The sequence below is a fragment of the Juglans microcarpa x Juglans regia genome, chromosome 2S, assembly GCF_004785595.1.
Source record: "Juglans microcarpa x Juglans regia isolate MS1-56 chromosome 2S, Jm3101_v1.0, whole genome shotgun sequence".
NCBI lineage: Eukaryota > Viridiplantae > Streptophyta > Magnoliopsida > Fagales > Juglandaceae > Juglans > Juglans microcarpa x Juglans regia.
Genome location: NC_054597.1, coordinates 13,548,421 through 13,573,208, shown reverse-complemented (window position 1 = coordinate 13,573,208; position 24,788 = coordinate 13,548,421). Strand labels below are relative to the sequence as shown.

Below are 24,788 nucleotides of genomic sequence, written 5' to 3'. Positions count from 1 at the left end.
CGGATTAGATGAAGCCACGTCAATTTATAGGATTGTTTTTATGTAATTCTTCTGTGGACGTAATAAGACGAAGGAAATAAGTGAACGAGGAGAAAAGATTAAGAACAGAAAATGCAGAAGGAGACCATTCTGAATTGTAGCTTTATGGCGAAACACTTGTTTTTCTGAAGTCATACCGAGACATGTTTGTGTTTGTGTTTGTCATGATATATTTGGTCAGAGAGTACATGCATCCATGGATACACACATAGATCTCCCTTTTATAACCTTAAACACGGACATAAGCTCTTGAAAAAAAAAAAAGAAAAAAAAAGAGGAGTAAAAACACAAGAACCGAACGGTGTAAAATCAGGTTTAATCCAAGCATTTTTTATGATTAGATGAGAATTTGAGTGGGAGGAGGAGGAATTGGGTTCAAACAATGGGAGTGCAGGGATTCGGTGGTCAAAATCTGCCAAACATGGTGTAAAAAACATGATCAAGAAAAATTCTCAGCATGTTGATAATTGTTGTTAGAAGATAATAGACAAAAAGTAAAAAATCACCTGACTAAAAACATCGGTTTTCATACCCATTAAACTTATATGTATACATACATAGGGTATCGACTATGGATCTTGCCTCTGTTTGTGATGGCCCCATGGAGAAGTAAGGAGAAGTATGGAGGGGTCTAAGGTTCACAGAAGAGTAAGGACGATAGAGGACAAAGACAACTGAAGACTTCGGGAGTCAAGCGTTGGGAATATAGTTGAGTTGAGAAGCCTGTTCCAAAACGCAGCGTTCGACCTGGGTTGAAGCAGCAAAACGTACAGCAGCAGTAAGGAGCAACGCGTCGTTTCATGAGGATGTCAGCATATTTCAATGTTCCAAAGTGCACCGTTTTGTCCATTATTTCCTTTTTTATGTTCTAGAACCTTGTAAGGACTTTCTTGCTTTATTTCTGTTAGAGTCAGGATAGGTGTCCATATGTTATTGCTTTGAGAAGTACTCTTCGTGAGTATGAGGAAATTCACAGAAACATCATGGGAACAATTATCACAAAATTGAATAGAAGCTTTTGGGAGGTTAAGGGGCCCTCGAAGAACCCTATATCATTCTTGTCTTATCCTTTATCGTCACAAACATTTACACAAACAGAGTACCTACATTCATTGCTACATTCCAGATTTATCCCATCCTGCGTTTAACAGCCATTACATTCCCAGATTTAACAGAGTCATTACACTGTTTTCTTCCAAAGCAGAGCCACCCTGTCTGTTCCACTGATGAGAAGAAAATTTGCAACTCCTTGCGTTTTTTTTCACTTGGAAATTTTGCAAGAAACCACTCATGCGTAGTAGTTGGCTTCTCCACAGAAATGCGTGTTTGTACTGACTTCACAAAATGCATTCCTCTTTCTTGTAGCCTGATTTTCTCATAGTCTAAGCAGTTTTGCAAATGAAATTGACATCTATGAAAAGATGTTAACATGAATCGTATCAAGTGACTTAGTTGAAGCATAAAACAAGAAAATCATCTTAACTTGAGCTGTACGTGCACGGATCATTATGTTTCGATAACAAAAAACGAAAAAAAGGTTAGGAAGAACCGAAATCGAGAGAGAGAGCGAGACAGAGAGAACTCACCCACAATCCATTCTCATTTGAAAAGAATAACACCAATCCACATTTGTTAATCACTCCACTATGTATAAACATAGTTACAACTGCATCAAGGGAGATTGCACGCTTTTATTACTTTATTACAAAGGCATAAGATAACCATATGAATTGAGCACTTCTTAAAGGAATTGTCCCCTCAACCAACAACCCTCCTGGCCCTCAAATTGTGAATGCTGTTCCACTTGACATCAAATTTGTAATGAAGCCATCATAGAAGAGCTAGAACTTGAAACCATACTGGAACTCCAAGACTCGACAAAATGCTGACTGCAGAAAGGGCACGATTGATGATTGAAGCCATTGGTGAAGAAATTGGAAGGTTTTAGCTTAGATGGGAAATATCAACCCCGTCGGGGATCTTGAATGTGTCTGCAGCACCAAACTTCTTGAACGCCTCCTCGTCTTCTGTAGGGTCCTCTTCATTGCTATCATCTTCTTCCTCAGCATCATCATGGCTAGGTGTTGTGGGATCATGGACGCTTCTAGACCTACAATTCTCAGTTGCAAGCATATTCACTTGGCCAAGGTGAGAGATTTCTACCACGACAGTATCATCATCAACTGGGAGGGGTTGCTTCCAGGGTTCCCCATCAATCCTCATGAACGTATGATCACTTGCCCCTTTGTGGAACTCAAAGCGGATTCGGTGTGCCTACGGCCAAAATAAAGCCAAAGAAATCAGTGGTATGCTCAGATCATTCAGTGGGTATTGAGAATTGAGTCATCCAATATAAAATGTCAAATGGTGCTCAGCAAAGTCATTCAACTGTAAAAATCAAATTTGTAACTAGATGTACCCTTTCCCTCCTAAGAGGTCATATATTTGGATATATTTGGCTGACATCAGCAAAGATATCTTCTAAGGAAGCCATTTTCCCGAGGACCAAGATAAAACAGGTCAATTCCTAACCAAATAGCATCCCTACAATAACTAAGTTGAGAAGGACGTCAGATCATGGTTCAATCCAATTTAGAAATGCAAGCAGTGTTTACCTACCCACCAATGAAAAGATTAAAAAGAAAAAAGGGACAGAAAAATCAGGAGTTCATCTCAGTATTATGATATAGCATATATCACAACTCTTAAAGGATTTGGACCTCTAACCGGACCATCAAGATTGTGATCCTCTTAGCCATGAGGCTTATCCCATATGCTGCCAAATATATGTATATATGTGTATATATATGGCATATATGTGTGTGTGTACCGATAATGAATTTATCCAAAATCACACGATTTCTAGGGTCTAATTCTTTTGTGAGATTTGTCTTTGCATTTTCTAGAAAACTACAAATATATATATATATATATATATACACAAGTGTGTGTGTGCGCGCCGCACGTGCGCATATGTAACAGGCTAACCCTTAATTTTTTTATTTCTCACCTGAGCAAGACGAGTCCCGTGTCCTTTTGGAGCAAGCAAAACAAGCCCATGCCAAGCATCTCTAAACCCAACAATCTCCAGAAGGCCATCATCAACAAATGGAGGAGTTAAATCCCTCTGCAAGTCATATTGTGTCAGGATATTTTTATTAGATCTACATAAGCAGAATCAACTTGCATGAAACTAATCAAGATCAACACAAAATTTGGGACTGGGGCGGGGGAAGAAAAGACAAGCCAAGTTTGGGAGCGACATCATGCTTTTTCTTCGGATTTGGTGTTCCCCAAGGATTTAGTCCACCAGAGAAGCTAGGCAAGTTCAGACAAACTATAGACCTGATGCTGTATTTAAAATGGAAAGGAAAAAAAAAAAAAGTCAGTAGAAGCAAAGGGACTTTTAATTAGGGAAGTTTATAATTAATCCACAAAACTACCATCACTTTTGCAATTTGACCACCAAATTACTAATTTTAGCACTTTTGTACCCCAATTTGAAACTTCATTTGCAATGTATACCTTGTATACTTTCTTAAGGCTCGAAATAACCAATTGCCCTCATCAAAAGAAAATATAATAAAATAACTTGGGCAATTTTGTCATTTCAGAATAAAAATGCCGGGATATCTTACAACTTAACTTTTGAATTCGGATGCTATGTGCCAAAATTGGTAGTTCGAAAACCATATAGAAGGGGCTGTAGTTCAAGGGTTTTAGTGTAATTTACCCTAAAAACTCAAATAGAACACCAGAGAAAACTTATAAAGTGCACGTTCTTGGTTTGATAGCACATTAATCATCTAACGATCAGAGCAGCAGTAACAGAAAATAATCACTCTTGCAATCTTCGAGCAACCAAGAAATTAAGAGATTATTTACTGGAGAGTTACCCGTAAAGGATGTTGTAATATAAATTAATGACACTCAGTGACTAACGAGCCTAACACCTTTTACCTGAAAAACTAAAAAGAACAGAACTTTTCAAAACAATAGGATCCTATATTGAAGCAAATGTTAGCAGCAAACAGATGATGAGAAGCAATCATGCGTCCTAGATAAACAGATGCATGTCAGGTACATGATAATAAAAATAATAAGGAATTCCTCGCACCAGACACCTTATTGTAAGTGCAAACAGCACAGGATGTAAAGGCCTGCTTTATATGTTCTTTTTAAATTCTACAATTAAGACTAGAGAGGATATTGTCACCTGCAAGATAACTTCCTACATCTATGGACTATTAAAAAATCAGATAGAATTGAAATCCATGTTATTTCCCATTAAATATAGTAGCTAAACTTGCATTAAATCTCACAAAATCCAATGGAGGGCAGCCCAATGTAGTAGATACACCAGACACCTTATTGTAAGTGCAAACAACACAGGATGCATTGACCTTATACATATCAACAATATGCTATCCAAATGGTCCATAATTAGATGCAACATGAAACCTGGAAAAAGCAAACTAAATTAAATTATGGTATAAAATACACAGAATATTTTACCTGTTAGGTATATGGAGTTCTTGCCACTGACCCTTCTTTGGCAGGATGAGTACTTTTGCAAGGTGAGCCACACTCCTTTATTTAAAAAATATATCAGTTAATCTACTATATTTATATATTTTATACTATGTAATCTAGTATCTTTATGAGTGAAGATAATCAATTCGGTAGTTGCTGTTCTAGGATCCAACCAAGAATATGGACAAAAATGAAGACAATGAAACAAATTCCTCTGCATGATTATGCGATCAACTTTAAAGTGACTCACTAAAACTCTGCCTTTGCATGTCTGTTGGTAACCGGTGATTCATCAAAGCAAACAAATATAGTACTACGATGACAATGATGATGAGGATTTGTGGTACCCCATTGCGAATGGTGAATATAGGTGATGTATGGGATCCCGTATTGCTTGGGTGGCAAAAGTTCTTGCTCTTAGTGATTCCAATGGGGCTCAAGTTGTACCATTAGCTATTCCTTTTAGAGTGTAGGCCTAGATGTGGATTGGACTTTTCTTGAGCCGTCAGAGGATTACATTACAAGAACTAGGAGAGTACATGGGAACTCCACCAGAGCATAATCATGATGCGGACACTTATCAAGGTACAAACCAGAGAGCAGAAAATTTTACAGTAACATATGGCATCTGCTTATATATTATTTAATAAAATAAAGAAAAGATAAAGCAGTATTGAAATATAAAACTTATTCTTCTTTTTCATGAAATATAGAATAGACGTCCATTATTTCCAGAGCAGTAGCTATTGCTACCATAGTATTTTCTCAAGTGACATTGTTGAACACAAAACGGTTTTGAGTAAATCCGATTCAATATATTTGTTAAAAACACATACTTAAATAAAATATCAAATTTATTTATGTTATGTCTGACAATGCAGAAAACACCCAAGTAAGCTTCGATCCATGCCAAAACTCATACTATGAGTTAAGAGTTTGTTTAGATTTCCGAAAATTTAAAGGGCATGACTGCATGTACTGAAATGTAACTCAAGAGTCAGAATGAGGTTATTGTAAATGAAATACTACTACAAAAAATTTTCTCTGCATACAAACCCTATTTCCGATGATGTTTGTTGGGTTTCAACGGTGAGATTATGTTTGAGTTTTGAGTTATTAGGTGAGAATAATGTGATTAAGGGGTTCCTGAAACACTTAGTGATAGAATCAAAAGTTTTTGCTTTGTCGAAGGATGGAAATTCCATGCTTATTATTGAGAGGAGTTGGAGGGCAGTGAAAGAGATGAGGCTGGGGGTGTCCATGGTGTAATGGTTCGCCAAAATACTGGAGGACTGTCAGAAGGGTGAAAAAAGGATTTTTACACCACCTCAAGAGAGGGTACCAGAAGCTTCATTGCGTAGAGGTGTTCAAATGCCTACGGTAGCTGCATTGATTTAGTGGAGTACAGTGGTGGTGGCAAATGCAGCTTTATTTTCATACCAGAAGAGGTGGACAATAAAGGCTAGAAGAGAATGGCGGATGCATTGAGGGATGTCGTAAAAGAGAGAGGACATGTGACTCACAATAGAGGAGGTGTATTTCTAAGGCCGTTGGTGGTGGTGAATCAACCACAAAATCGTTTGTATAGGGAGGCCTTGGTGCAGAAGACGGCGCCGGTGCAGTCTCGAGAGTAGAATAGGGGTAAAGAGGTCGGCATTTTGGCAGCTCAGAGAGGAGCCACTGCAAGACACAATAACGGTTATGGGACCGGAAAGGCTCCTCATACTTCTGGTACAACAAGTGCTTGGTGGAAAGGTGGAGGTGGGAGGCTCGCTGTCGGTCTGGTAGAGGATGGCATGCACAATAAACTTCTGGACGTGAAATCGAAATTGATGGCACTGAAAAAGAAAGTAGACTCCTTAATATGGTGTGTTGAGGAGAAACATTTTATGGGCTTAGGCTATGCGGTACGTGGACTTGGCAACCTTCTTAATGTATGGGGCCTCAGTTTAGTAGTTTGGTAGCTGAAGTTGTCTGGGCAAGTAGCAAATCCTATGGGCCGTTCCACTAGGCTTCGGCCTGTGGGGCAAAACAAAGGAAAGGCTAAGGTTGGGACCCAACCCGTGTGGAGAATCAACGAGGGTGGCAATGTCGGGCCTTCTACCGACAGGAGTCAGTCAACCTCGTTAAAGAAGGTGCCGATTGAATTGCAACCAGCCGAGGAACCTTCGATGGTGGCCCAGACGGTGAACACAATAGCAGCGGGGTCGACAACAGCGGAGCCATATATGGCTCTCAACATTACCTCACTGTCGGACATTGGATCTTTGGCACAGACAGACAAGTTCGATGGGTAGCAAGGAACAATATTCTCTTGAGTCTTAGGTGATTTCGTCTCCAGCAAAGGTTCTTTAGCAAGCAGATGTGGCCTGAGAGTTGTGTACAGAGTTTGGAGTGACGAGGGTGTTGATGGAGGGCCCTTAAGGTTGCTAGTACCTTCGTACGATGTTTCTGAGTGGGATTTAGGCCTCTCTTTGCTAAGGAGGAGATGGGAGTGCCGATGGGGTCACAGTGGGCAACTAGGGACGAGATAAAGGAGCCCATACCCCTAAACTGTCTGCTACCATGTTAGCTCGGTGCCTCTGACTGGGTTCTACATAAGGTGATGGAAATTCAACACTGTGTGGGGATTGAATGTGAGGGTCTTGAGGAATAGTTCATGGCTTTGCTTACTGCCATTGAAGAATCCAAAAAATCAAGAATCCAAAAAACAAAGGAAGTTAAGAGATTAAGGAGATGTTTGGAAGTAATTCTCATCACATCCCATCTCATTTATTCAATCTCATTCATTGTTCAAACATCATTCAAACACAAATACTTTCAAACTAATCATTACAACTTTTCAAATAAAAAATAAAAAATAAAAAAAAATTCAACTTTTTCAAATTCTAAAGCAAAAATAATATTAAAAAATTATATTCTAATAATATTTTAACTTTATAATATTTTTTTATTCAATTTTTTCTCTCTCAATTTTCAAAATCCAAAAATTACTTAACTCAAACTATCTCACTACTATTTATAAACCATCTTACTACTATTTACAAAATTCTCATCTCATCTCATCTCATCTCATTCCCCAAGCATCCCCTAACTTGGTCTATTAACTATGAAAGCAGCTCAAGTAGAGATAGATCCAAAGGGAGGGGGTCAACACCTTCTTTATGAAGTCTAAGATCGTATCTTGAAATGTCTGAGGGCTTAATGAGGCTAATAAACGTCTTCAAATAAAAAAATTGTTTCGTGAGTGGAAGGCGGACATTGTGTGCTTGTAGGAAACCAAGTTTAGATTTATTCCAAGAAGTATCATTCAAAGCTTATGGAGCTGTCCATATGTGGATTGGGCTTATCTTGCATCTATTGGGGCTTCAGAAGGTGTACTTGTTATGTGGGAAAGAAGGGTGTTAAAGAAAATGGAGGAGTTCATTGGAGAGTACACAGTGGCATGCTCTTTAAAGAGTGTAGAAGAAAATTTTATGTGGGCTTTCGTTGGTATTTATGGGTCGAGCTTTGGACAGCAATAGAAGACTTCTATGGGAAGAGATAGCTGGAGTAGATGGCTGGTGGGACCTACCATAGTGCATTGGTGGTGACTTTAATATTATAAGGTTTCCAAGCGAACGATCAGGAGAAAGTAGGTTGCGGCCAGCAATGATGGAATTCTCAGTATATTTTCGATTTGGGATTGGTGGATATTCCTCTTATGGGCGGAGCATTCACGTGGTCTAACAACCAAATGTGGTTGAGATTGGATAGATTTTTAGTCTTCTCGGAGTGGAAAATTCATTATCTGGAGCTATGTCAGAAGAGGCTTCCTCACCTTTGTTTCGATCATTTTCCTATTTTGCTAGATTGTGGTGGTATTCAAGGAGGGCGTAGGTATTTTAAATTCAAGAATATGTGGTTGAAAATAGAAGATTTTGTAAATAGGGCCAGGCAATTGTGGTCCTCATACCAGATTCATGGCACCCCTAGCTTCATTTTTGCGGATAAATTAAAAGCTTTAAAAAAAGATTTAAAGCTTTGGAATTCCCAATCCTTCGGTGATATAGACGAACGTAAGAAGGCCATGTTGGAGGAGCTATAGGAGGTAGAGAGGGTATAGGAGGGTCGGTTTCCTCTGGAAGAATTATCTTGGAAGACAGAGTTAGTTTCAAAACTAGAGAGGGTTACCTTATTGGAGGAAATCTCTTGGCGGCAAAAATTGCGAGCATTGTGATTGAAAGAAAGAGATCGAAGTACAAAGTTTTTTCATAGAGTGGCTAACTCCCATAGGAGAACTAATGCCATTGAGATGCTGAACGTAGATGGTACTATTTGTATGGAGGCTCCTTGGTTACTAGTGGCTTTGTGACTGGATTTTTGGTGGGTGACACCAATAGGGGTACTCTTAACATTTCTCATTTATTGTTCCCAGATGATACTCTTAACATTTTGTTAGGCAGAACAATTGGTAATATTCACAAGATTTGGCTGTAAGCTAACACTCTTGGATGTAAGATCTCCTCTCTTCCAATGAATTACCTTGGTTTTCCTTTGGGGGGTGCCTCAAGGGCTAAATCTCTTTTGGATACAGTTATTGAGAAGATTGAACATAAATTGGCAGGTTGGAAGAGATTGTATTTGTCGAAAAGTGGAAGGATCACTTTAATCAAGAGCACTCTGTCAAATCAACCAACTTATTTCATATCTTGATTCTCAATTCCAACGAGTGTGGCAATCCATATTGAGAAACTTCATCGTGATTTCCTTTGGAGTGGTCTGAGGGTATAAATTCAAATTCTATCTGGTTAAGTGGGACAAGGTATGCTCCTCAATCTCTTTTGGTGGGTTGAGAATTAGAAATCCGAGGGTGTTCAATCAAGGCCTACTTGGAATATGGTTATGTCGTTATAATATGAACAGGAAAGCTTTATGGAAGTCGGTGATTAACTTCGAGTATGGAGGTGTTTTTTTTTTTTTTTTTAGGGGGGGGGGGGGGGGAAGTGGAGCACTAGGGAGGTACGTAGGGATTAAGGAGTGGGAGTATGTAAGTACATTAGATGAGGGTGGGGGGTTTTTGCTTGTCACATTAGAGTTGTGTTGGGAGATGGCTCTAGAATAAACTTCTGGTATGATTTATGGTGTGGAGATATTGTCCTTAAGGACTCGTTCCCTTCAATTTTCAGGATTTCGTGTGAGAAAGGATTCCGTGTGAGAAAGAAGCCTCAGTGGATGACTTCATGGAGATATCTGGAATGGAATGTGAGTTTCGTTAGGGCGGCCCACGATTGGGAAGTCGGCAACTTTTTGGATTTTTTAGACTCTTATACTCCATGAGACCGAACACTCAAGGATCTGACATGTTGTGGTGGGTACCTGCAGGAAAAGGTACATTCTCGGCTCACTCTTTCTATAAGTCTCTCACACAACCGCAGGATAATCACTTTTCATGGAGAAGGATTTGGAGAAACAAGGCATCTCCCACAACGGTATTTTTTGCTTGGACAACTTCTCTAGGTAAGATCTTGACGATGGATAACTTACAAAAACACAGGGTGATTATGGTGGACTGGTGTTATATGTGCAAAACAAGTGATGAGACTGTGAATCATCTTCTACTGCACTGTGAGGTTGCTAGAGTATTATGAAAAGATGTATTCAGAAGTTTGGAGCTAGCCTGGGTTATGCCTGTCACAGTGGTTGAGCTTTTGGCCAGTTGGACAAATCTAGGCAGTATTTCACAAACCACAACGGTGTGGAAGATGGTTCCTATATGTATTCTGTGGTACTTATGACAGAAGCATAATGATTGGACGTTTGAAGACAAGGAGCACTCATTAGAAGAACTTAAGAGTACTTTTGGTTAGAACTTTATTGGGCTAAAGTTGTAGATTTCAATGGCCTTGATTTTTATGATTTTCTTGTTTCCATTTCTTCTTCCTAAATAGGTGTTACCTCTTGTATACCATCTTGTGTACTTCGGCTATGCCTATTCTTATTAATACAATTGTTTACTTATAATATGTGTGTGTGTGTTCTTAACCTAAAGTGACTCATGTTTCAATTTAAATAATCATGTAGTGATATGTGAAAAATTCTTGTCCACCAAGTTGCCCAATAGTGGGTATTGGGACACTAATTCAAGGAAACAACAAGAAAAGGCATTCTATTTCCTTGTTTAACGAACCATATCTTTGTACTCACCGGGAAGAAGGATGAAAAAGAGAAGCAGCAAACCATCCTTGTGTACATCCAAGCTTGGCATAAGTACCCTGATTTAAAAATAAAATAAAATAATAAGAAAAGAAGGGAATAAGAAGCATTTCATCTAATAAACATAAATTAAATATAAACACAATCAGGACCCAATAACTACATGATATCAAGTAGCTTTACAAACCAATCAAGGCAAATGCATATTTTGCATTATTTATATCATACAAGGTTATATCTTATTTCACATAGCTAATATTACAACAAATCAAAGAAAATAACATACCACAGATGCCGTAAAAGAGTTTGAAGAAGTTATTTTGCACATTACACATCTAATCTGAGGGTCTATTTGGTTATCTCATGAAATTTGAATAGATCTATTCATACTCTCTATGGCATCCAAGGCACACATCTATATCATCAGAAATAAATGGACTGATCATCTTTAGACAGGAAAGGATCAATTTTATGAAATGTTTACATGGATGTTTTGGTCTCAAAATTCACTCTTCTCCAATGGGAGTGTCAACTTGACTGTTCATAAAAGCCAAGTACTTTGTCTTCAAAACAAAGATGGGGGTCAATGAGTCACGTCATTGAGTGCTCTAGAGGGGAAGTTGGTCATTGTCTATGGGGGAAGCGAGTGTTCAGTGGTTGATGTCCTTAATAGAGGCTCTATTCCAAATGAAGGGAGATAAAGATCTTGTTGACCATTAGTGGGAAGGGAACAACACATTCTTGTTGCAGCGATGTTTGAACTATGGTCGTTTCTTGGAGCTCTTAGTGTATGGGAGGTGGGGTCGGAGGGGCTTATTGGTAGTCCCGGAGGTAAGAAATCGAAAGTGATGGATAGCCTTTCACAAAGAGCTCAGTAGGGTGGAAGTTTTGTCTCAATCACCTCCCGACGATGGGCCTCGAACTGAGTTTCATCGACGAGTCAACTGTGGTGAGTCAAGTCCGATGAAATTAACCCCTATATCAGCAGGAGCATATAAAGCTGGGCATAGGATGGCAGTATTAGGAAGAAGCGTCATCTTGCTGGATGGAGGTGCTTCCATTTGTCAAAGGGTGGTAGAAATACAATAATCAAAAGCACACTTTCCAACTTGAGCACCTATTACTACCTATGGGAGTTGCTAATATTTTGGAGAAGTTATAGCACACTTTCTTATGAGGAGGTATGGGCCAAGGAAACAAGATCCATCTTGTAAAATGGTCCAAGGTATGTTCACCGGTTGAAGAAGACGGGTTAAAGGTGAGAAACAATCAATCCCATTGGGGGAATGACTTTGGCACTATGCATGTGAGAAATAGAGCCTCTAGAGGGTGTTAATAGACACAAAATATGGTAGTATGGGAGGAGGTTGATGCGTAAATGAGTCTTTTAGGGTTGGTCTTTGGAAAAGCATTAGAAGAGGTTAGGGAGACTATTCCCACTTCATTGGTGTTACGGTGGTGGATGGATCAAAGGTTTGCTTCTGGCATGACATGTGGTGTAGGGATCAATCAATGAGGAGTGCATGTCCAAATGTCTAGCATAAAGGAAGCTTATGTGGTGGATCCCTCTCAGCTTCAATCTATTCGATGGGGGATTACCTATAATAAAGAGTCTAATGATTGTGAGGTGGAGCTCCTCTCATCCTTCTTTGACAGATTGTACTCGTTGGGGGTGGGAAATAATGATGACTATAAAATGGATTGGAGCCCATCCAGGAGGTGTACTGGAACTAAAATCATATCACACGCTATGTAATCATGTCAAAGCCCCTTTCCGGTGGAAGGTTATTTGCATAAAATAAGGCTAACCTCATTGTTGGATATGAAATGAACTAGGGTCCAGCCCATTAGAAGCCTATTGCTAGGAATAAAAGGAAGAGATAAAGACAAGGAAAGTTGACCGACGAAAGTGATATGAGGCAAGTAGGACTCAGCTACTCCATAGAAGGAAATATCTATAAAAGAAAGGGACCACTACAAACGTAGGGGGATCGAATAACTCTACAAGGAAAGGCTTCTCTACCCTCCCGGGAAACTCTCTCTCCAGAAGGGAGGCATCTTCTTCAACCTCCGATGAACCTTATTTCCTCCATTGTATTGAGAGTTATGAGCAACCATTAGAGACTTTTAATCATCCAATATAGTGGATTTCGCCCCCAAATGACCTGTAGGCGTAGGCTTTTATGCCGAACCACGTAAATCTCTGTGTCTCTCTCTTTATTTACATTTTATATGCTTTATTTGCTATTTATTTCATGAATAAGTATGAGAGAATCGTGTCAACATCCAAACCACCATTATGGGCCATTCAACCGTATTGTTGCACTCCAACGACGTCAGAAAAATGCAACAGCAATTTTGTGAGAACTAACAAATCACTCTCAAAACAACAAGTCGCATGACCCAACAAAAGCTAGTTCAACACAAAAGAGGCACTACACTCAACAGAGTGTTACAGAGAGAGAGGAGGAATAAAGTCCCAACCACTTCCTACCTCATCCATTGGAGACTACTCCACACACTGCCAGGAGCTAGGGCTACCGAACAAACTCCGTTCATTGCCCAAGAGCTTCCCTATGACCACCAGTGAAAGCCACATCAGCCCCTGTTTTAAACCCCACAAACAAAGCAAGTCGAAACCATAGGAAAAGCAGTCCCGCATGTCTACCATGGATGCGGCCTAGTCCACACCGAGTGCCTCCGACCAGGAATCTCTCTACACCGCAACACCTCAAAACTAGTTGCACCAAGCCCCTATTTCACACGATAGAAATAGATAAGTTTAACTGTTGTTTCTCTTTATCTTTCATTTATTGGGAATATGTTGGAATCTTGGGCCATTGCTTGGAACACCCATGAGACCTCTTGGAAAATCCCGGGCGAGCAATGAGCTCACTCGGGATAGAAGCCTAGGGGCACCTACCACATCAATGCTCGAAAACGATCAAAGCAAGTAACCATGGAGCTCATTTGGGCTGTAAATGATTAGCTTGCCCTCACAAGGATTAGCAAAGGAAAGCAAGGCGGAGTACTTAACCTGCCCACACAAGGAGCATTTTGGGCGAGCAATGAAACTCCATTGCTTGCTCGCATCATGGTGAGTAATGGGGGGTCGCCCTGAGGCACAAACCTACCGAAGCCTGGCGTTCGCGTAGCTCGTTGAGCATTGAACAGAAAAAGCCGAGCAATGAAGCTTGCCCAAGCATGGCAAGCAATGAAACTTGCCTCAAGCAACAAATACTCAGAACACTCGAGCAACAAAGCCCACCCTGGTTTGCTCGCCCCAATCACGAGATTTAACTTCGGCTAAAAAGTTTGAACTTTGGATGTTGTCACCATAAAGCTCCTCAAATTTCTACAAGGCACTTAGCTTAGATGAACACACAGATGGACAAGTGGGCACTAAGCCTGGATGAGTGCACGGATGGATGGACATTCGGGCACGACTACTTCCCCGAAGCAATGAGGAGACTTCAGGTGAGCATGATGAACAACAAAGAAAGACAATTGCAGGCAACAATGTTCTTCCTGAGCACTAAAGCACTCTTGAGCAACAATGCTCGCCTCGAGCAACAAAACTCTCCCGAGCAATAATGCTCGCCCCAAGCAACAAAGGACCATGCCGAGCAACGACGCTCTTCCCAAGCAACAACATAGCCCACCACGGAACAACACTCTCCCGAGCAATAATACCATGCTGATCAACGATGTTCTCCCTTATCAACAAAGGAACTAGCCGAGCAATAACGCTCATCCCAAGCAACAAGCTCCCCATAAAATAGGGTCACCTTCAAGCCTCACTTGGGTGCCTCGAGCATCACTTGGGCACTACGGAAATCGAATTCTTACAAGTTGTTAGGCCACTTGGCTTAGGTTTGCAAGTCTCAAACTCATGATTTAGATTATTTACGCTAACCAATTTGGTTTTTGGTGAAAACTTCTCGCAATAGTGCGGTCGAGTATACCTCTTGCCACACCAGTGCGATCGAGCATGCCTCCTCCCACGGCAAACAAGGCGAGTATACCTCTTGCCACACCAGTGCGATCGAGCATGCCTCCTCCCACAGCAAACAAGGCACAGATATGTCGTCACCATAGCAGCATGGTCAAGCATGCCTTCTACCACAACAAACAAGGCACACATACGCCTTTGCCATAGCAGCCATGCCGAGCAACATGCAACTGAGTTCCCCCGAACAAGGCACACATACACGCCTTTGCCACAATAGAGCGGTCAAACAAGCCTTTAGCTGCTTCATCAAGAAGCGTCAGCGCACGCGCATGCAACCAGGGGTAGTCTCTCACCATAACCATCACCAGCAAGTTACCTCCAAGAACAAACCTTTGAGCTCCATAATTGCCTCATGCGGGTTGTCTTCGGGAATGAATCAATAGGCTCGACAACTGTCTGAGATGGACCAGGGGTCAACGGGCTCCCTAACTACTTAGCACGGGTTCCAACCAACAAACTCTGACTTTAACGCCAAAATATCAACGCAACCTTGAAACCATCTCAGAAGGCAAGAAATCCATTAGCACCAACGAAAAACAGTTACGCACAATAAATAGTATGCTGGATTACCATCTCAGAGGGCAAGAAATCCAATGCTCTTTGCTAACGATAAACAGTTACACACGAGCATTAGTATGCTCGATTATTATATATATGCTCACACAAACAAACGTTCTAAGAGGACCATCCTCAGAGGCGCTTACAAGGATTTCATTTCTCCTCGAGGTCCAACCTCGGAGATCTTCATTGCATCACACGACAATGGAAAACCAAGGACAAGTTCTCAGAATTTATTTTTCTATAGTTTTCGTAGTTGACTTGAAGATTCTTAAAGCCTTCTTGTTGGACAACTCAACCTTAAGAATCATGGGCATCTGTTGGACATGAAATGAACTAGAGTCCAGCCCATTAAAAGCCCATTACCGAAGTTATAAAGACAGAGAAAGCTGACTGACAAAGTGGTATAGGGCAAGTAGAACTCAACTACTTCAAAGAATGAAGGAGATCTCTATAAAAAATAAAGGGACCACTACAAATGTGGGGGATTAAATAACTCTATAAGGAAAGGTTTCTCTAACATCCCGGGGGACTCTCTCTCTCTCTCCAGAAGGGAGGCATCTTCTTCAACCTCTGGGAAACACTATTTCCTCTAGAAGCCAAGAGAGACTGTAAAATTACCCAGTATAGTGAATTTCGCCCCTAAACTACCGGTAAACGTAGGCTTTTATGCTGAACCATGTAAATATCTGTCTCTCTATCTCTCTCTCTCTCTGTCTTTCTCTCTCTATTTACATTTTATATGCTTTATTTGCTATTTATTTCATGGATGAGTACGCAAGGATCGAATCAACGCCCAAACTACCATCGTGGGCCATTCAACCATATTGTTGGGTTCTGAACCCATCAAAAAAATGCATCAACACTTATAGTGGCTTTCTTCACATGGATGACGCCTTAAGGAAAAATTCTTACCTAGAACGTGAGGATACAGGGAATTATAATAGTTAATCATTGTTGTATGTGCAAGAGAAGTGAGGAGACATAGGATCGCCTTCTTTTGCATTGTGAGGTTTCAAGTATCCATGGAACATGATCTTTGATCTCTTTGGGATTGGTTGGGTGATTCCTTCCCATGTGGTGGAGCTTTTAATGTGTTGGAAAGGGCAGTTTGGCCGCCATGAGTGCACACCTTTGTATAAGATGATCCCATCATGTATACTATGGTGTCCATGGAGAGAAAGCAGACAACGCAGCTTTTGAGGACTAGGAAAAAACAGTGTTGAAAGAGGTTGCAAGTATCCTATGGAGCATGATCTTCGATCTCTTTGGGATTGATTTAGTGACTCTTTCCCGTGTGGTGGAGCTTATGTGTTGGAAAGGGCAGTTTGGCCACCATGAGTGCACACCTTTGTGCAAGATGATCCCATCATGCATATTATGGTGTCTATGAAGAGAAAGAAACCAACATAGTTTTTGAGGACTAAGAAAAATCGGTGTTGGAGTTAAGTCATTCTTCATTAACACCCTATACCATTGGATAATGCCAACCATGGTGTTGCCTTTCTATTTCCAATTTTTCAGATGAAAAAAAAAAAAAAAAAAAGCTTTATACATTGCCTCGTTCAAAATAATGAACTTTCATTTAAAAGTACCAAAAAAATAAATAAAAAAATAAATAAAAATAAACCTATATAAATGCAAATGCCAGGCAAGCTCTCAAAGGGAAAGGCATAAGCACTACTCAAACAGTGTCATTATGCAACATAAACTTATCTATGTTTTTCAAAAAGCATTTAAGCAGACTGTGGAGATAAAAATCAACAAATCAAGTGCCAAAGTCCTGTGGATTTAGCATACAACTTGAATGCATTAATTGGCCATCGACATGTTAATCAAGACAACTAATGCAAAGAAATGCTAAGAGACACATCACAAAAGTACCAAGCAAGTAAAGTGTCTCCACGTGAACTTGAACATGGAAACTAAGGAAAGTTTCATGTAAATTATTTAACTTCACAAATATGAACAGATTTTTGTGTCAGTACAAATATGAATAGATTCAATGTCCATATGATTAACCTAAAATTATGCTCTAATGACCATAACTCAAAATTAGATATATGATTATGGAAAGCATAACATATCACTGCATTATACAAACTCTAACTGTCTTTCAGCTGTTCAATGCAATTATCCATACTACCCTGTACAATCCAGGCACTTCTGCAGCAAAAGTATTGCATTTTTTTCATAAAACTAATACAATTCTTCACCACTGACAATTTTGCTTCCCAATATCCTCTGTCAAGGCATCTAATCACTATTATGTATATTCCAGTCGCCCAAACAGGTCTTATTATATCTGGGGAAGTGTAACTGATACTAACAGTTGAAAACACTAATTTTTTCAATTCTAAAATTTATTTCAAAAGGGCATAATGTATTAAATTAACAGATTCAATAATAAAAGTAGAGGAAACAAAAATGTCCATTATAAGTATAACTAGAGTTGACGTCTTTGTATCAGCAAAAATGGAGCAGAAAGAATAGCAATACCTGATTAATTAACTGGTTCTTAAATTTTTCAGGATGCAACTTTCGCTCGGAATGAAAAGCGTATGAAACTTGAGCATCCATTCCTATGGAAAAGAGAACAAAGGTTATTCTAACACCATATGGAGCAATGAAGACTGTAAAATAGAGAACAAAATTTCATTTACAAAACTCAAGTTGGAATAAAAGAAATAAAGAAAGGTATAAATGTTATTAAGAATCGCTTGTGATAGCGAGGCTTATGTAACAATCATTGTCATATGGTGCACGACTCTACTCAGTAGAGTTTTTATTTCTGCATAGTGAGAAGCAATGGTAAAGACAAAATGGTGTGGGGTCCATCTAGAAAAGTAGCGTTCGAAACAAAATCATTCTATCATTTGTTGTGTTCATGACAGGACCCTTTACCTTGGAAGCTCATTTGGAAAAATAAGGCTCCCCTAGAGTTGCTTTCTTCACTTGGGATGAGGTTTTTGGGAAGTTTCTTATCTTCAACAATATGAGGAATGGTGTTGTAGTAATCGATCGGTGTTTTTTTATAAGTAAACGATTGTATTAATAATAATAGGCATAACCCAAGTACACAAGATGGTATACAAGAGATAGGACCTATCTAGGAAGAAATAGAGGATACAAGAAAGTCATGAACATCACGGCCATTAAAATCTACAGCTAAGGCCCATAGAAATAGAGTTCTAATAAAAAGAGATCTAAGTTCCTCTATTGTGTGCTCCTTGTCTTTGAACATTGATCATTTCGCTCCAGCCACAAACACCATAGGATACAGATAGGAACCATCTTCCGCACAACTTTGATTTGTTGGATACCTCCTAGTGCTGTCCAGATGGCCAGCAGCGCTATCATTGAGGCGGGCATAACCTAAGCTAAGTCTAATCTGCAAAAAACTTCATCCCATAGCGCTCTAGCAAGCTCACAATGCAGTAAGAGATCCTCCATGGTCTCGCTAGTTTTCTTACACATGCAACATCAATCTACTATAATCACCTGCTTCCGCCAATTATCCGTTGTCAAAATCTTTCCCAGAGATGCAGTTAAAGCAAAAAATGCCACTTTAGGAGGTGCATTATTTCGCCAAATCTTTCGCCATGGAAATTGAATGATCTGCGACTGTGTGAGAGACTTCTAGAAAGAGCAAACCAAGAATGTGCCTTTATTTGCGGGTACCCACCATAGCAAGTCAACACCTGGAGTGCTCGATGTTATCATGGAATACAAGAGACTAAACATTCCTCAAAGCTACCAACTTCCCAATCTTGGGCCGCCCTATTAAAGTTAATGTTCCATTGGACTTGGTCCCCATATATCACCATTAGATCAGCCATTGAAGCTTCTTTCTCGCTTGCAACACGGAAAACTGAAGGGAATGATTCCTTTAAGGCATTATTCCCACACCAAAGGTTGCTCCAGAATGTTATTCTAGAGCCATCTCCCAACACAAGTCTAGTGGGACGAGTAAAAATCCCCTACCCTAGTCTAATGCGTTTCCAAACTCCTACCGTATAAGCTCCAAATCGATCAGTGTTGCATGTGTAAGAAGGGTGAGGTTCCCAGCTGTCCATAGAACATGGTTACTGGCCTATTTGGGATAGATTAGGTTATGCCTTTTCAGATGGTGGATCTCTTAAAATGTTGGAAAGGGCAGTGTGGTAGCCATATTAGAGCAAACTTCTATAAAAAAAAAAAATGATCCCATCATGTTTATTGTGGTGTCTTTGGAGAGAAATAATCATAATTTTGAGGATTACGACAAATAGATGCCAGAGCTTAAGTCTTTCTTGCTTAATATCTTATTTCATTGGATTGAGGCCCAAAATGGTTCTGTTTTAATATTCTACCTCCAAAGATTTTTTAGCACTTTTACCTCTTGCTAATTAGGGGATCTTTCGTGTACTTCTTGAGTACCAGGTTAACACCCTCTTTTGTCACAATAAAATTTATCTTACTTACAAGAAAAGTTCCTTCTTTTGCAAGATACTAATGATGAACAAGCAATTAATTGAAATTTCAAATTAATTCTCAGAATCAAAAATAAAATACTTAATACTATTTTTGTAATTTTAATACATGTAAGAGACTGTTCAAATAACTGGATTCCTTTAGAATGTTAAATCTCATCGCCAATACAATATCATATTCTTTGGGGTTGAAATCTTACATGGGAAAAAAAGAGCATACAAAAAAGATACAATTAAAGTCACTGGAAAGAAAGGGAGCACTTCAACTAAGACAAATATATATATGGAATAAATCTATATATATATATATATATATATATATTCCAAAATTTATTAAAGGCATTTAAAATTAGGAAACATAGGAGTTTTAAAGCTTAGCAATGTAACAAATTAAATTAATCTAGGACTTCAGAGGAAGTATCCTTACCCATGCTAAAGTAGTTCCAAAATCCTCCGCGAAATGTGTGGAAACCTTCCTGAGGAAATAGGAGACATAAACATGTTAGAATTTGAAGCAAAAGAGAATGCTACCTACCACTATAAAAGGGGAAAGCTTTCACAGAATGAAAACCAAGTGAGAAAAAAGACTAATTTTATTTTTTACAGCTACTGCTTCTCTTCTATATAATACTAGTGGCTACTCCATAGTGGTTAGTCAGGTACAAGGAAGGTTTCATTTGAAAATCTACACTTGTCCTTTTTACATGCTATGGAGGCAGGCAGGTAAAATCATTAAATACAATTTCCAAAAAATATCATATTTGCACAGATTCCAAAATCCAAACTGCTATCATAAGAAAGTTGTCAGCCATAGAATAGGGGAGGCCCTTCAAAATATTGAATGACTAGATTCGTGATGTGAACTATACTCAAGTAGATTAATTAGAAATTATCTGCTAATCCATTCAATTAATTTCTTACTCGAGCTCAGATACATAAATAATTAATGTATCAATATGCATTAGCCTTTTCTGAGCCAAATCAGCAAATATATCATATAATTTCAACTGATTACACAACTAACATAAAAAACTGTGATAAAGACATACATCCACTTCAATGTTGCCACTCCGTGGGTATTGTGCAAAGAGTTCTAATGTTCTATTTTCCCTTTAACTTCAATGTCATGAAGCATGCGATACGAATGATGTCTACTCTTCTTTGCATAAAAGCCATTGATTTATTCAAACTTAATACTATTGTTCCTATTTAGCTTAATACTACTGGCCATAATAATGACTAGAGAATGAAAAATGGAGAGAACCAGAGCCATTCACAGAAAAGATGTGCATGTATCAGAACAAAATTGTGAAGAATTGTAATCATCTGCTTGTGCCAAGATAGAATTTCTAGATTTGGTAGCAGCACATGGTCAGCGAATTCTTAGGAGCAAAAAAGACTAGACTGGTACCAAATTCATTTCATCTGCCTCGGAGACACGATGAAATGCATGCAAAGAATATGGTAGCTCAAGAGGTGCAATGGGATCACAGGAGCCTTCTTTTGGAGCTTTCATCCTCATGAAAATATGCCAACTGGATTACAGAAACAGAATCAATAACCACATCGGTGGGAAGAAAAAGGGAAAAAAAATAGAGTTATAAAGGAGGCATGAATGCAATTGTAGTGAAATATGAACTAGGTTGTCGATATCCATCGTCCAGAAGTAACCAACCCCCCCCCCCCCCCCCCCCCCCCCCCCCCCCCCCCCCCCCCCCCCCCCCCCCTTCCAAAACCCTCATGAAAGGAAAATTATAATGAATATGCAGTTGTAATTTGAGATTCAGGAACTAAATAGTACAGGAGCTACAAAATGATAGTTTGAGATTCAGGAATTAAGTAGAAAGACATCAAGAGAAAAGGTCAATCCCTCCCAACTTTGCTGATATTGCACTCATTTCTACCCATGAAATTTAGTGATTCTTCAAATACTGCATAACTAGGATCGTAATATTCAACCAACCTCCAACCTGGCAGCATCTGTAGTATGCCAAAGAAGATCCCCTACTTAATAGAAGGCTGAATATTACTATACAAAAGAAGGGCAATTCCTCAAAAGGACATTTTCATTTCCTCTGAGATCTACATCACATGGAAATTATGTAACAGAATAGGTTAAATGACTTTGGAGGCAACTCTGGAGTGCAGTCTCTTATAAAAGAGTAAACTTGAAAATACACAATAAATCATCTGGGACTTGATAATCAAATAGTGTCTTTCTGAGAACTAAAATATTTGAAGAATAATCAAGAGCGAAATAAAATAACATAATTAGGTCTAAGTCATCTAAGCAGCGACATCACAACTATATAAATGCTTATAAAGGACAAATAAGCCTGTTGCATAACTTGTCTATTTTCATTTCCTTGGCTTTCTTTACTTGACCCAAAAATGATTTAACAGCATGATCATCTGTCCCAGGATTCTTCTTTCCCTGTAAAAGCAAACTGGATGTTACACATTTGGCAGATACAATTGAAATTATCAATGCTTACACGCTAAAATGGAGAAACTTCATGGAAGCATGTACATAAAAATATATACATGAAACTGTACATTTCAGAAGGTAATATGCAAGCTTAAGAAGGGGATTATTCCTAAACTATAGATGACAACATATCTTCTAGCTCAGAGTATAGATTATCAAAGTTAAGAAAATGTTCTAGATGCTTGACTAACAACTGTGCTTTACCACATAGAAAACAGAGAAGAAAGAGCATGGACATTAGATCTGATTGGATGCAAAAATTAATCAGCTTGTTTAAAATACTACACAAATTGAGATTGAGAAGTCAAGGATCTAGCCATTATAGCTTTTTGCAGACACTTCAAAGTAGTACAACCTACAGAGATGGGTTAGTTCCTACCCATCCAAATGCAAATGGAAGATTATTTCCTGTTCCCAAGGGAACTGTAGCAATTGGTGGTGAATGAGATAATTTCAGATCACAAACAACTCCAAGAAGCCAGCCAGCTGTTCCATCACCACCTGCAACCTAAAAGGTCCGCTATTCATGTCAGATTTATTAAATGTCAACAGCATACCAGATCAGTGCGATAATACAATGCAAAATAAAAAAGGCTAGATAAGGTAAACTTAAGCTTAAAAAATTATCAACCATTTCTAAACTCACAATTAATCTCAAGCGCTTCTCAATGTTCCCTGCAAACTCATCTCCATTAAGCTTAAGCTTTTCTAGGTTCACGTATATCTTGCGCAGCACCTTATCAGGAGCCTCATCTCCCAAATCAAAAACCTGAGTTGTCATTTCAAAGTCAGCCCCCATGGCAAAAAAAAAGACGCTCAACTAATTCACAAGAGACTAAAGGAACCTGATTTTCATTGAGAAGACTACGGAATGTAACAAGAAGATTCCCACCCAGCTGTCCGCCACTCTTGGAATTGATGAACACTATCACTGGACATGCGGGCACATTGGGGGTAGTCACAACCTCTGATTCAGGTTTTAGTATGTAAGTGGGAATTTGGAAATCCTCGGCCAAGAACGCAGTCTCGGAATTAGAATCCACCATTACTGCCTGTAACTGCAGTATCACATCATTGCTGGTGATCAAGCTCAGGGAGTAATAAATAGCTAAAAAGATTCTCTGTATAAGAAACACAGGGAAGATCATGCATACTAGCAACTTATTTGCTAATTAAATAAAAGCCAGGAACCAAACCTTTTTTTCATTAAGTGACATGTCACAGACTCAAATAGCCAAGTAACAATTCATATCAATAACAAACCACAACACCATTTGACGGTACTTTTGCAAATTCAGTTTTTTGGATGAATCTTTTGCAAGAAAAATTTATTAATAAGAGAGAAACTGTTGTAAAAGTGATCCGTACACGAGACTCCTAAAGAATTACATTAGGTCAAGAGATCCACAAAATCATCAAAACAAAAATGTAAAAAAAAAAAAGTCCAACAACTGTACACCGTTTATCTAAAGACCGAAAGAAACAATATTTGATATTAACACCGCAAAAGTGCCATACTTTTGGATGAATGGTTTTGAGTGAATATTCTTATGGATATGATAGATTTAAACTGCTTTTGAGGAATGGTTTGCAAAATTTAATAGATTAAATAATATAAAACAAGCAGGTGAATGAATATTCTTATGGACATGGTAGATTAAAAGTTACAGAGATGAATATTTCACGTCAAAATTTATTCGCAAGTTATATGCGAGTAGCTTTAAAGAAAGCTCGTTCAGTAAATTCACCAAACAACATATCTTTCAACGGTAAAACAAGGCAAACGAATAAAAAAACAAGAAGAGAGAAGAAGAATTGGTTGGCGAAATAGAAACTAACGAATCGAATGAAAGAAAATTCCTTACTAAGCCACTCATTTTCTTAGCAACCAAAAAGATATCAAAATGATAAAAACAAAAAACCGCAAGCTTTGATGAAAACGATAACATGGAATTCACATCGAACGCACGCAGGCGAAGACTCTGCTTGCGGATTCGGTTGAAGCGAAGTAAAAGTTGACAATACCTGGTAAAGAGAATCTCAGATCGGAATCGTATTGGGGATCGCTTCGGGATTATTGAGCGGAAGACTAGAAGGAATTGAGGATGCAGAAATATAATGCATTTAATTTATATACAAAATTAAATTAATTTATGGAAGGAAGGACACGAATGGACAGGTAGACGTTGACTTTAATGCTTCAGACATTTTTATTTATTTATAAAATATGATATATCCACGAGGTTTTCGTGACAAAAATAACAACTTTTTACAAATCTGAGATATAACAGTGCAACTTCCAGAGGAAAGGCCGTAGGAGGAATATTCAATGTGAATGTGACTGACACGTCAGAATTCCTCGTGGCTAGTCGTGTGGGCCTCCCGAGCATCATTCGGACTTCGGATCGCGATAAGAAATGTGAAGCCCTGAATTCGTCGTAAGCTTTTTAGGAAAAGTATTCTTATAACCGTGTTTGCTTACCAATATTGA

The 24,788-nt window shown here is 38.9% G+C and overlaps 1 protein-coding gene across 1 annotated transcript; it reads right to left on the bottom strand.

The window, feature by feature from the left end:
* Window positions 1–1,621: 1,621 nt before the first annotated feature.
* On the bottom strand, window positions 1,622–24,631 carry LOC121251918 (diacylglycerol kinase 5-like). Its single transcript, XM_041151325.1, has 13 exons — window positions 24,323–24,631; window positions 23,143–23,355; window positions 22,944–23,066; window positions 22,677–22,805; window positions 22,158–22,243; window positions 21,221–21,344; window positions 20,237–20,285; window positions 17,837–17,919; window positions 10,759–10,826; window positions 4,555–4,629; window positions 3,303–3,390; window positions 3,050–3,166; window positions 1,622–2,313 (listed from the first exon to the last, which is right to left on the bottom strand). The coding sequence occupies exons 2-13, from the start codon at window positions 23,341–23,343 to the stop codon at window positions 1,984–1,986; spliced, it is 1,473 nt and encodes a 490-aa protein (XP_041007259.1). The 5' UTR covers window positions 23,344–23,355; window positions 24,323–24,631; the 3' UTR covers window positions 1,622–1,983.
* Window positions 24,632–24,788: the final 157 nt, after the last annotated feature.

What these genes read in the sequence shown, in the direction of transcription:
- LOC121251918 (XM_041151325.1), bottom strand. Translation starts at nt 23,343, where the DNA reads ATGGTGGATTCTAATTCCGAGACTGCGTTCTTGGCCGAGGATTTCCAA. An exon ending in CTTTTTCATCCTTCTTCCCG is followed by an intron (nt 4,630 to 10,758) that starts GTGAGTACAAAG and finishes TTTTAAATAAAG; the next exon opens with GAGTGTGGCTCACCTTGCAA. An exon ending in GAACTCCATATACCTAACAG is followed by an intron (nt 3,391 to 4,554) that starts GTAAAATATTCT and finishes TTTTAAATACAG; the next exon opens with CATCAGGTCTATAGTTTGTC.